Source organism: Podarcis gaigeae, assembly GCF_964106915.1.
Source record: "Podarcis gaigeae genome assembly, chromosome: 12".
NCBI classification, from domain to species: domain Eukaryota; kingdom Metazoa; phylum Chordata; class Lepidosauria; order Squamata; family Lacertidae; genus Podarcis; species Podarcis gaigeae.
Window position 1 is genome coordinate 38095954 of NC_139688.1, and position 13548 is coordinate 38109501.

General features: G+C 42.1%; 1 protein-coding gene across 6 annotated transcripts in view; it reads right to left on the reverse strand.

Moving 5' to 3' along the window:
* The window catches only part of CPVL (carboxypeptidase vitellogenic like), a 60220-nt gene that overhangs the window by 15957 nt on the left and 30715 nt on the right, over positions 1 to 13548 (reverse strand). For all 6 annotated transcript variants that reach the window (XM_083705974.1, XM_083705976.1, XM_083705973.1 and 3 more), the window contains exons 10-11: positions 13165 to 13263; positions 11672 to 11845 (exon numbers count right to left, since the gene is read on the reverse strand). In XM_083705974.1, the coding sequence (XP_083562100.1) occupies positions 11672 to 11845; positions 13165 to 13263 (273 nt within the window). The remainder of the gene's footprint in view (positions 1 to 11671; positions 11846 to 13164; positions 13264 to 13548) is intronic.

Below are 13548 nucleotides of genomic sequence, written 5' to 3' on the forward strand. Positions count from 1 at the left end.
CTAGCAATTTCAGTAAAGTGCAAACGATTTCTGCCAAACTTCAAAAGCTTGACTAATTTTACGCCAACAGGAGTTTGCACTTATTTATTTGTATTGTATACTGGCAGGCCACGCAGGTTGACTTTAATGCCGGTGTAATTTATTGCAAGACTGTCCCCAAACCATACTCCTAGTATTAAGAAAGCTTCTGTAGAAACATATGAGAAGAGTGGAAGGAAGAAGTCCTATATTTTTTTTCACCTTCCACTGACGATGACTGCATCACAATAAACACGTTTAGACCATGATGAAAAATCCCTTAATTTCTGGCTTGTTGCAAATTAAAGTTCCCTTGTTTGCACTGAAAACATTGGATAACACGCAATAATAATATACAGAAGTGACCCAATGAAATTAATGGACTTGAGTAATGGATTTCAGTGGGTCTACTTCAAGATTCACCCATTAGAAATGCAGTTTTATTGAAGACCAGTTCAAATAGCCACCAAGCATTGCAATAATTACTATAATGTTAATGAGCAAGTCTAAATACAGAATCAGCTATATTTATTCTGGCATAAAAACATGAATGCAAGCTTCAAAAGTCTATGGGGATTTTAATTGCTATGCACATTGTGTAATGAGGTCAATTTAGGTATGGTAGTTGAAGTGTAGGTGGGGTTCCCACAACACAAGACACAGTGATAACAGCAAAAACCTTTATTGAACCAGCAGAACTGGACAACAGGGGCAAAGCAACTGCTTATATACATTTCTGAAGGCCTGGGCCACTCCCACTCCCAACATGATTGGTTGTCTAAACTTCCAAACTGCGAATCATAACTCAGAGTCTAAGGGCCAATGGCAGAGGCCCAAATCCTGAAATGTTCTGTTATTGGATATCATGTATCGAATCAGAACACAGGGGCTCAGAATTCTTAGTCCAGACTCGAGCTCAGGCAAACACAGACCACTGAATACATAACAGTAGTGTTAATCTGTTTTTCTGTTTCTGCTTTCAAACTGCAGTTGTTTCTAAATTCAAACAAACAGCTTTGGGAGATCTGATGAATGGCATAACCACGCATTAAAAAGAATTTGAAGCATATCATCTCAAATACCTCAAGGTTCTCGAAAGAGGCGAATGTAAGATATGTGATAAATTGCAACACTAGATCCTGTTTTTAAAACAAGCTCCATCCTTACTGTTTGGTCCTTATACAATTATACTATGTTTCCTATGCAGACAAACTTTTGATCTTTTCCCCGGTGACCTTAATCTACAATATTTTGTGGTTTCCTGTAAGAGGAAATGATGATTGAAGAGCAGTCTTAAGATGTCCTGGCCTGTGCCATGATCCTAATTAGCTGCCATTTCGATTCTGAGCACTCCACAAAATAAACCAAAATCCCATTGGACAACTTCAAGGAAGACAATTACAGATGTTCCCCACCCCACCCCACCTAAAAGGCTGGGGCAGTACTGTCATTTTAAACAGCTACAGCCATCTTTCAAAAGCAGCAAGTAGAAACAACGGCAGCATGGCCTATTGAATTATTTTTCTTCAGAGCAGAAATTCATTAGGGTTAACAAGGCTAACTGTCATTAATGGTGCAATTTCTGGAAAGGGAACATATCAGTTAGTCATACAGAACTAGTTGATACAGATTGTATTCATTTACAGTACAGTGGTACCTCAGGTTACATACGCTTCAGGTTACAGACTCCGCTAACCCAGAAATAGTACCTCGGGTTAAGAACTTTGCTTCAGGATGAGAACAGAAATCGTGCTCTGGTGGCGCAGCGGCAGCAGGAGGCCCCATTAGCTAAACTGGTGCTTCAGGTTAAGAACAGTTTCAGGTTAAGAACGGACCTCCGGAACGAATTAAGTACTTAACCTGAGGTACCACTGTATAATAATCTGAACATTTTCCCCCTTTGCTGTTTGTAACAAGTAACTAGCCTAAGCAGGTACCAATTATTTTATTCTCTAGTTTTTGAAAAACTGTGTGTTATATTTCAGGATTTGAAATGTAAGCATGGCATGCAACATCTGCATTCTTGCACAGAGTTATCTAAGGATACAGTTCATCCCTGTCAATCAGCAGAGGAAGGGGAAAGGACTCCCACAGGGCTACAGTAAACCATCAAAAGAAGATCTCTTTAGATTACCCCTGGGATTCTGGAATACAGTCTCATATACCAGATGGAAGAACAGTCTGTCTCCCAGCCAATCCCTTCCTCACACGCTCTTTTCTTTTGGGACAGCTAAACAATAAGTTGGGCTAATTTTTCTTCTAGTAAGTCACTACATGTTGCAGGGAGCACCGTAAAAGAAACAAGAAAAATAAGAGCATAATGGCAGACAGGAGGTACAGAGACATGTTTTACAAATTTGCCATAACTTCTGTGCTAGTAGCAGTGGCCAAGAAACCTGAGGTAATGGCAGTCTTGCAAATGGAATGGCCAAGACAGATTTATGTAATCCAGGAATGGAGCTTGATGTTTTACTGAACCTCCACCACTGAATGCTTGGGGCTCCATTTTCTTTGTTTATAAGGAGCAGATATGACCTACATTGGAGGCTACTTCAAGCTATTCCATTCCTAACTGCACCATCCACCAGTTGCTCATTTAGCTATAGCACAAGTGTGGCTGCCTCATACTGGGGCTTTAATCAAGCACTAGTGGTGGAATACTGCTAATACTGCCTTCCCTGATTAAGGAAACCTGAACACTGGCTGTCCATTGTGTTAAGCCCTGGAGCATAAAAGATCCAGCCACCAGAAATTCAAAAACTGATAGCATTTTAGAGGCCATAAATACAACTGCGTAGTGAAACAAACCAAGACTTATTAAGACAGGTGGGCATGGTTTAGCTAAAATGGCACCATGGGTCAACTGGGAAGGCCTGGTGGCCCTAATCAGCCCTGTGGCCCAGAGGTTACTCATCCCTGTATTAATTAAATCTATATTGTGCAAAGCATTATCAAATACACAAAAGCCAGTGAAGCCTAGCCTCCTGGTCCTCTACCTGCATGTTGGCAACTCACTGTGACCATGCTACGAGAAGAGAAAATCGGGAGCAACCTGAATATTCACAGTAAACTCATGAAAGGATCACTGGGAAGGAGAGATAGGGTGATAAATCTGTACTTTTCAACTTTTCCAATATCACTAAATTTTCCAAAATAAAAAAGACAATCCTCTTATTCTTGGCTGTGCCTTTTCCCAGTGCCAAGGCCCTTCGCGACTATAATTATCAGCCTCTACATTTTCTCCACCTCCTTTTGCTAAGCATTCTCGCCAAAAGCAGAAGGGGTAAAGGAGCATGGCCAATGCAGAGAGTAGCATGTAGCCGATTAAATTCAATTGCTGCCACAAATAAACACTGCAGATGAAGAAACCTAGACAGAAGAGAAAGGGATTAAGACTTGTGGATTACATGAATGAACAGTTTAAGAAAGAATGTTCTCATGCGGGTGGCTCATGTCTTTGGCTTGCTTGCATGCTTTCTGCGAGGAAGGTGATATAAACCAAATTCCAAAGAAAGGATACAAGGATTTCCCCCATAAAAGCCTCTTTGAAACAGGGAAATTAGGGTCAGCGGCAAACTTCCCCGTTCCAAGCAGTAGATGTGGGCTCATCATGACATGAAACTCTAGTTTTCCCAAAACATTCAAAGGAACTGAAGTGGACAAGGAACAAAGGGGCAAAACAAAATAAGCAAAAAGTTAGACATAAAAAATAGCATAAATGTGACTGAGGTTGCCAACCTTTCAGGACCAGTGAGCACATTTTTAATTTTGTGGAAGTGCTGTGGGCAGCAGTCACAAAATGGCTGCCATGGCGGCATGGCATAACATTTTGGATGCTGTGATCTTGACGATTTCACACCATGATTGTGTCCCCCCCCCCCCCAGTACTTTTTCAGGCCTGCAATCTTATGTGGCACCCCAAAACACCTTTTAGGGCACTGTGCCGAAAAAGGCGCTTTTTCTGGGGGGAATTGTGATGTGAAATTGCTCAAGATTATGGCGTCCAAAATGGTCGCCATTCTCTTGTGAGAAAAAATAGGAAGATCGTGTCCCAGAAGAATGTGTCCTGGATTTTGCCACTGAGGTGTTGGAGGGCATGATGTAGATCACAAGCAAAACTGTTTAAAAGCTCTGAAACAACACAGAAAACCAAAACACATTACAAAAAATATAAACATGTCATGAACATTTCGAATATGCACTACTTTACTTGTGGATTTTAAGTCGCTCAGGCTACCAGGTAGAGCAAATGTTGAACACTCTGCCTTTAATTTGTACAAAACAAAATCTTATTAAAACTCTTGTTTTACTTGTGCTAGAATAAGAAGAAGAAGAAGAGTTTGGATTTGATATCCCGCCTTTCACTCCCCTTCAGGAGTCTCAAAGCGGCTAACATTCTCCTTTCCCTTCCTCCCCCACAACAAACACTCTGTGAGGTGAGTGGGGCTGAGAGACTTCAGAGAAGTGTGACTGGCCCAAGGTCAACCAGCAGCTGCATGTGGAGGAGCGGAGACTCGAACCCGGTTCCCCAGATTACAAGACTACCGCTCTTAACCACTGCACCACACTGGCTCTCCAAGCTAATGAAGTTAACTGTGAGGGTACAAATGGTAAAATTTTAGTAGGTAGTTAAGGGCTGTCATAGGAAGACTTTAAAATGCAGGAACAAAGATGCAATTAGCTGGGATTTAATGAGCTGTTTAATGATAAGTGACAGTGCCTGCCACAATTTCCGAACTAGATGCAATCTTAAATACTGTAGGACTGAGTTCTAACCTAAGGCAAGTTAACCTTTCCAGTGTTGCACAACTCCTTTTGGGGCAAGACAGGTTTAAATCAGTAGATATAGCAAAATCTGATACTAACAAAAATATATTCACAGGATCCACAAACATCAAAGGTTTTATTAGAGTTAAAGAATTCTAAGCCAAAGCCTCTTTCCTGGGATAAAATATCTCATCCAATTATTACAAAGCCCCTGTCATGGTATGGAACATAAGAAAGTCCTGCACAAATCATACCCCATTTTTGCCTTGCAAATGAAATCTTTGCTCACTTAATTCCTGCTGGAAATTATATATATATCTGTCTACTTGCACAATAGATATCTGCTTGCACAATGAGACTTCTGGTTTCTCTTCTTTTAGGCATTAAACATTTTTCTTAAAATACTTTTCTATAACCTAGAAAGTCTGGCAGATAACAGTGCTAAGAGATAACAACAAATGGCCACAGTAATTTCCAAATGGGTGTTTCTTAAAAAAGATAGAATTAGAGGAACATTCTCGTTGGTTTATCACCAATATGCCTCTTCTTGAAGAAACAGACATATTTTTTCACTGAAGAGCTAAGTGGTCAAATTGGCTTCGAATATATCCAACAAAAGCCATACCCACTCAAGAACAGACAGTGTTTGGTATGTTTGATAACACCATGGTTTGATTAAACCAGTGTTTCCCAAACTTGGATCTCCAGCTGTTTTTGGACTACAATTCCCATCATCCCTGACCACCGGTCCTGCTAGCTAGGGATGATGGGAGCTGTAGTCCAAAAACAGCTGGAGACCCAAGTTTGGAAAACCATTTGATATTCAGAAGCAAAAGCCCAGCTGATTTGTGATCCCGTATTATGATTTCCTCCCACAAATCTTTTTTAGCACTCTGCATCTGACAAATAGGGGTGCAATTGCACAAATCTACTATTAAGGGGGGGAATGCCCATCGTGTGAGGGGAAAATGTGTGACAATGAGTGTAGTGTAAAAAGTGTTATAGAAATGTAATGTGACTGGGTTTAGAATGGATAAAACAGTTGTCTTAACTAGGCTACTGGGCTGCCTCTATTTTATGAAGCAACACCACATTATGTTGAAGAAAAAATGTCATTCTTTCAGTGGAAGTAAAGAAGCCAATCTTTGAAGGCTGGAAAACGGGATATGTGTGGGATGTAACAGAGGTCTTTCCCTCAGCTCTGTTATGAACAAAGGAGCCAATGTTGTAGATGAGTGTTGAGAAATGGCCAGTTTGCACATGTGCCATGTTTTGTTCATTGCCTGAACCTACTGGTGTAATATTTCCTCACAAGTGACACTGCAACACATCTGATGGGAAAACCTGATAAAATAAGCGTTTCAGTAACAGCTGCATTTTATTAGGGGTTTTTTTTTGTTGTTCTTTTAAAAAACCAAAATTAAAGCGGAAAAAGGCAGCTTGAGACAATCCCACAACTACAAACTGGGAGGGAATGGAGCCAAAGCTCAGAAACATAAACAAGCACATAAATAGCTGAGTTAAGAAATATATCCAGGTTCCTAAGCAATGGGAAAGTTTTCAAAAGGAGCTTTCCACCCTTTGAAGCCCGGATAATGTATCTACGGTGAATAACAGGAAGGTATCAATCAAGGAATAGAAGAAAATTCTGGCATTTCGTAGAAAGTTTGTGGGATCTCTGGAGAAGAACAGACAAACGGGGAATAAATATCCTTCCCACTTTTCTGCTTCTCACTATGTTTTCAAAATGTTTATATCCTGGCTTTCCACTAAAAAGTACGTATTACAGCTAACAGAGTCAATTCCACACAATATAAATATTTAGAATCACATGTAAAAAAAAAAACACCACACACAACCCAGTAAAATAGCATTTGCTTTGTAAGAGAAAAGAGGAATGGTGCCATATAGACTTTCAATCATCTTCTCCAGAGAAGTCTTGGCATCATTGGTGGTGAGGAGGCACCTGAAGCACAGCCTCTATTGCTATCTCAACAAATAACACTTAAATGCTCCCTCAAGTATAGTGATCCAAGAGATTTAGGATGCCAAAGATCAACACAGGTACTTTGAATTGTTTCTGGAAGCCAACTAGGAGCCACTGAAGTTCTCTAAGCTAAGTGTGATCAGTATTTGCTTTCTTGGTACAGCATGTCCTCATTAACAAGTTGGTGTCCTTTCTGAAATTTTCCAAAGGACAATCCCACATACAGCATATTGCCAATAGTCTAGTCCAAAACAAGGCTGATAACAGAAAGATCTTACTTTCCCAGGGAAAGCTGTAACTGTCCAATTCCTTAAAACAAAAAAAATTCCTTCCAGTAGCACCTTAAAGACCAACTAAGTTAGTTCTTGGTATGAGTTTTCGTGTGCATGCACACTTCTTCAGATACACATGCTATCTGTAACTGTCCAATTCCTTGTCAAGGATGCCAGAAGCAGAGACGGATCCAGCAGTTTCCCCTTGCCAATAACCTGATTCATAGGAGGAAGTGCAATCTCACCAATGTTGCAATTTATGAGGTAAAGTCAAATTGATTATGTTCAAATGAGCTTCCTTCCTATTTGTTAAGACAAATTCCTCTTTCTAGTTTTAGAAAGACCCTTCAGGAGTCCTAGTAAATGTTTAAATACCCTTGCAGAAAAGATGGCCAACTGAATCATAACTTGTAATAAAGCTTCCAAAACCTAAAGATTTTATTTTTATTTATTTAAATACCTTAAATAGAATAAAGTGAGTCAGCCCATTGGGTCCAGTACTGCCTACGCTAGTGTTTTTCAACCTTTGATCCCTAGTTGGGGTTGAACTACAATTCCCATAATCCCATAAAACAATTTAGCCACTGCTCAGGGATGATGGCAGCTGCAGCCCAACAACTCCAGGACTACAATACTGAAGAGCACTTGTCTACATTGATTGGCACTAGCTCTCCATGGTTTCCAGCAGGTTTTTTCCAGCCCTATCCAAAAACGCCAAGGGTTGAAACTGGGACCATTGGAAACCAAGCACCTTCTCTACTGCTGAGAAATACCAAATTCTGCCAAATACAAAAAGGACTGCACAAGACTAATTGCCACACAACATACAACCAAGGGCAATGGTGCCAGATTTCTAACAGGCCATGCCATTAACACAGTGTTTTCCATTTTCTATTGTCACAATTCCTTATTAAATTGCTAAAGGAAGAAAGAGGGGTTGGTGGAACCATAGCAAACAGTTTAACCTAGACACAGGATGTGTAACAGGAGTGTCAAAAACAGCAGAATTTCTGAAGCACTCCTGACAGCATTTCTAAGCACCAAGCATGCTGCTCTTAATCTATAAGTGATTGCGCTCTTTCGAAAGGTCAGTAGGCTGCAGCATCTATCATGGCAGCTACCACACGCCATGCCGCATCCTTCACAAATCCTGTACAATGAATTATGAGTAGTATTATTCCCCATCTGGCTTTGGTTGAGCGAAAAGACAAAGAAATTTCTTTTGTTTTCTTTTTACGTATCCTAAAAGGAACACATGCTTCAATCAAACAAAAAGTATGACGGGCATGTTGACCACTTCCCAGAAAACGCCATGCACTTCCTTGTACCAAACTTATTTCCTGCATTAATTTCTGACATGGAGGACTTCGAAGGGCACAGCCATAGGGCGGTATAGAAATAGGGTATAAGGTGGTATAGAAATAACAGCAGCAACAACAACAATCCTTTGCCTTAGGAAAAAGACTGGATTTGCCCAAACAGCCAAACTTCCAGTGCGTAGAAAAGCAGAGTGCTTCAACTTGGACTGGTCCTCACCCTCCCAATATAGTTCAGATCAAAATGCTACATTTACCATGTGGTTAGGCACTGGTATGGGATGTGAAGTGACTCCTGCCATACACCAAAAGAGGGTTGGATAGCTCAGTCTTGCAGAGACGTTCTGGCTACAGCAAAAACTGCCCCAAGCCATGTCACATGTGAACATTAAGCTTGACATGCAAGTAAGTTATCATTCCAAACCATTACAATATTCTTGAGGTAGAAATGAGTGGCTCCGTATGCCCCCCCCCCCATGTGATATACAATGCAAACTAGCCAATACATTACATGTGAACTCCAAAGATCACAAGATGTGAGAAACTTTCAGACTGGCCACAGCAAATGGGATGTGCATACCTCTCTTTTGTGCTACAACCACTGTGTTGTTGCTGTTGTTGTTGTTGCTGCTGCTGTTGTTGTTGTTGTTGTTGTCACATGCCCTTCATCAGCAGGTCCCAAGGCACGTGACAACAATTTAAAATTCAGCATTAAAAACAGAACAAATTACAGTCACAGCCCAATACTGGTTGTGTCTTACAGCATCTAACTAAATAACATATATGTAAAGCTGCTGCAGTAGGTACGTTCTTCAATATTTTCTAAGGTTACATGTACACTAGAAATTTAAACCAGTTTTATGCCTGTGTAACTGTTGTGGGCCCATCTAACGGAATGCTAAAAATTAAAAGTTACACGAAGGGCTAAAGATTCCCAACAAACAAGTCTTAGTATCCCACAAAGCTACACATTCCAAGGATTCTCTGGAAGAAAGCCATGACTGTTAACCACAGCCTTCAATCAGTTTAAGTTGTTTAAGATTAATTTCAGTGGCATGTGGAATTAAATTTTAAAAAGTCAATAAAGTTACTCATTTCATCATTTAAGACATTTCTATGTAGTCTTTTAAGCACCACAAGTGGCTTACCAAACTAGGTCAGGAAGTAAGAAGCAAGTAATCTGCTCCCTTATCTACTCTCATTACTAGGTAGCTCTGGGGCAGCACTTAGAAAAGCAACAAATGCCAAGCCTCTATTGTTTTACAACAGCAACAGACTTGCCTATGGGAACTCCTGAAACATCACTGACTTCCCATTGGCTATCAGGCCAGGTTCAGGGTTTTGAGCAACTCGGGCCCAGTATACTTTATGGCAGGGGTCAGCAAACTTTTTCAGCAGGGGGCCGGTCCACTGTCCCTCAGACCTTGTTAGGGGCCGGACTATTATGGGGGGGGGGAGAGAGAGAATGAACGAATTCCTATGCCCCACAATTAACCCAGAGAAGCATTTTAAATAAAAGCACACATTCTACTCATGTAAAAACACCAGGCAGGTCCCACAAATAACCCAGACCGTCCACGGGCCAGATTTAGAAGGCAATTGGGCCACATCCGGCCCCCGGGCCTTAGTTTGCCTACCCATGCCTTACGGTCTACCTGAGCCATTATATCTCAGATCAATCACAGAGATTATCTGGAAGAGTGCTGTTAGCTGTCACCCATGTTATAGGGGTGTGACTGGCCTCAACTAGAAAGTCAGACATTTAGCGTCACCAGTCCTATGCTACAGAACATTCTCACTGCAGAGATTTGGCAGACAGCCTTTCTGTTGTCTCTCTTGAGGATCTTTTTATGCCAACAGGCCTATACAGCTGTTTCTGTCTGTTTTTGATTAGCCAGGCACATCAAAGATTAAAAGCATTGCTTTTAATGGCATTTTGTATTTCGTTGTAGTACATAATCCTGATATTTTATGAAGTCATACCTTGGATCCTGAACGCCTTGGTACTCAGATGTTTTGCCTCCCGAATGCCACAAACCCGGAAATGAGTGTTCTGGTTTGCGAACTATTTTTGGAAGCCGAACGTCCAACGGGGCTTCCGATTGGTTGCAGGAGCTTCCTGCAGCCAATCAGAAGCCGTGCTTTGGTTTCTGAACATTTTGGAAGTGGAACGGACTTCTGGAACGGATTCTGTTTGACTTCCAAGGTACGACTGTGCAGAAATACTTTAATAAATATATAAAAATAATAACACATATAATACAATTGATCTGCTGGCTAAAGCTGAACAGGTGCTGTGGAAGAGCAAAACATTCAAGCACAAATACAGTTGCTAAGATGCAGTGTTGTCCTGTAGACGAAGACCTCAACCACCAGTGTAGAAGTATTTCACCAGCTTCGAAAGTTACCATATTTTTCGCCCTATAGGACGCACCTTTTCCCCTCCAAAAATGAAGGGGAAATGTGTGTGTGTCCTATGGGGCGAATGCAGGCTTTCGCTGAAGCCTGGAGAGCGAGAGGGGTCGGTGCGCACTGACCCCTCTCACTCTCCAGGCTTCGGGGTGCAGGCAGCTCTCCACAAGCCGTGGCAGAGCTGTGCGACTTCGCGCAGCCCTCCCACAGCTTGTGGAGAGCTGCCTGCACCCCGAAGCCTGGGGGCACGCTGAGTTCAGCGTCCCCCAGGCTTTGGGCTTCGCTCAGCTCTCCGCAAGCCGTGGGACCTCTCCCACGGCTTGTGGAGAGCTGCCTGTTCTGGGGGCTGGGGTCGGGGGAAGCTCGGGCTTCCCCCGCCCCAGCCCCGCACCTGGGGGGGAAATATTTTTTTCCCTTTATTTCCCCCCAAAAAAACTAGGTGCACCCTATGGGCCAAAAAATATTGTAGCTCTCTTGAAATGCTATGTGTTTTATATGGGGGAAAGTCCCTGCAACATATACATGAGAACTGAGGTGATATAGTCCCCAAGGGAGGACTTCATCATCTCTACTAACCAAGTCTGACCCCCCCCCCAAAAAAAAAAGAATGCCAGGAAAAAACCAGACACTTTACATGGCACAACACAAAGTTATCCTCTCCAATATTGGGTAAAGGTTTGAAATGCAAGGTTAATCAGCTAATCTCACTGAAGTCACACATCGCTGCAACACTGATTATCACTGAATGGCTAAACTATTCTGGTTCTGTTTTAGGGATGGCTGATTAGAAGTCGGGAGTAGGTGTTAAATATTTGGATATTAAATATTTGGAAAATAATGAATTAAGGCAGTTCTACAGGTTCTTAAATTTAAGAGGCTAGGCTTGGCAGCCTACCTACCTTGTAGTTATCCATTAGAACAGCCAGCCATGGTTTTATTGTCTGCATCACATCTTCAAGCAAATGTTTCTCAACCATGGAGCCATTATGAAATGTCAGGTTGCCAACATGGATAGACTTCCTTATTTCTGGCAATGTTAACAGCTGTCCAAAGTATTCCTGATCCGCAGGTTCCTATTAAACAAAAGATAAAAGATAAAAATGGCTTCAAAAAAATCAACACAATAAAATTATACTCCCTAGTTATCCATGTACAAGAATATCCTACCTAGCACTGAAGCATGCAAAACACCGCATAAGTGAGGATTGTATTAAACATGAAACTGCAGGGGTCAGTTAAGTATGGAATTATGAAGCAATTTAAAGTGTTCAAGTCTATTAGTTTCATAAGGGGAAAATCCCAGCAGGTCATGAAAACTGGTGGGATTTGGTAATTGATCAGACGAGAGAGGGGGGGAAAAGGTTTGCTGTTGGTGAAAATGTACAGCCACATTAATTTGTCACTGTGCCAGACTGAGTTTACTTGCATTAAACAATGTCCCATGCAGGCAACACAATATCAAGTTTTAACTTAGGGAAACTGCTTCATCTTGCACTATTTCCCATAAGAACTTAGGGGGGTGAAGCTTGCAGAGAAAAGGTCAAACTAGGCTTAACATTTGGCTTCCAAGAGTGCTTCTCGAAAGTTTACAGGCAGGGCATGAAGGCAACAGCACTCTCTCAGCACCTCTAAATACTGAAATTCCATTTAGCCACCAAGCCAATAGCCATCGATAGACCTAATCTTCATGGGGTGGTAGGGGGAAACCCTTCCTTTTTCTCTCCAGCTGTTGGATTTTTCGCAAGTGGAGAGACAGGCACATCCTAGGTGAATCGTCTGCAGTATTTGCACAATGCTAAAGACCTCCTCATGTTATCTTGGCACCAGGTGCAAAACATCCCACTCGTCCCTTGACCTTAAGTATGTGCTGAGATTTCAGCAACGACAGGGGGGGGGAAGGGAGGAGGAATCGTTTCCCCAAGTTCCAGTCCTGTTACCACCATTTCCAATCGCTCTTGATAGAGCAGTAAAGGGACCCCTGACCATTACGTCCAGTCATGGCCGACTCTGTGGTTGCTGCGCTCATCTCGCTTTATTGGCTGAGGGAACCGGTGTACAGCTTCTGGGTCATGTGGCCAGCATGACAAAGCCGCTTCTGGCGAACCAGAGCAGCGCACGGAAATGCTATTTACCTTCCCGCTGGAGCGGTACCTATTTATCTACTTGCACTTTGACGTGCTTTCAAACTGCTAGGTTGGAAGGAGCAGGGACCGAGCAATGGGAGCTCACCCCGTCACGGGGATTTGAACCACTGACCTTCTGATCGGCAAGTCCTAGGCTCTGTGGTTTAACCCACAGCACCACCCGCATCCCTCTGATAAAGCAGTAGCCCAAGTAAATACCATAGCTTTGAAAGCACATCACCAGAATGCCTAGTCTAAGGGTGGCTTACCTGGCACTTCATGAAGTTGTAGTAGTTGCTACACCCTGTGGCATTCTGAAAGAAGGAAGCAGTTCCAATTTCATCGCCATTCAACAGAACATCAAACACCTGGAGGAAGAGAGACATGAAAAGAAACACAGTTCAAAATATGGTTTCTGCTGGGTTGAAAATTCTAAGGAACCGCAATGCTCGGCATAATTCAGTTTGCCACGAGTAGCAAGGAGATGCTTCGTAGAGTGTACCTGAGCAATGAATTATTAAGGCCATTTAACACGGATCCTAAAGGATCTACACTGCCTCCCAGTACATTTCCGAGCACAATTCAGAGTGTTGGTGTTGATCTTCAAAGCCCTGAATGTCCATGCATACCTGAAGGAGTATCTCCAATCTCAT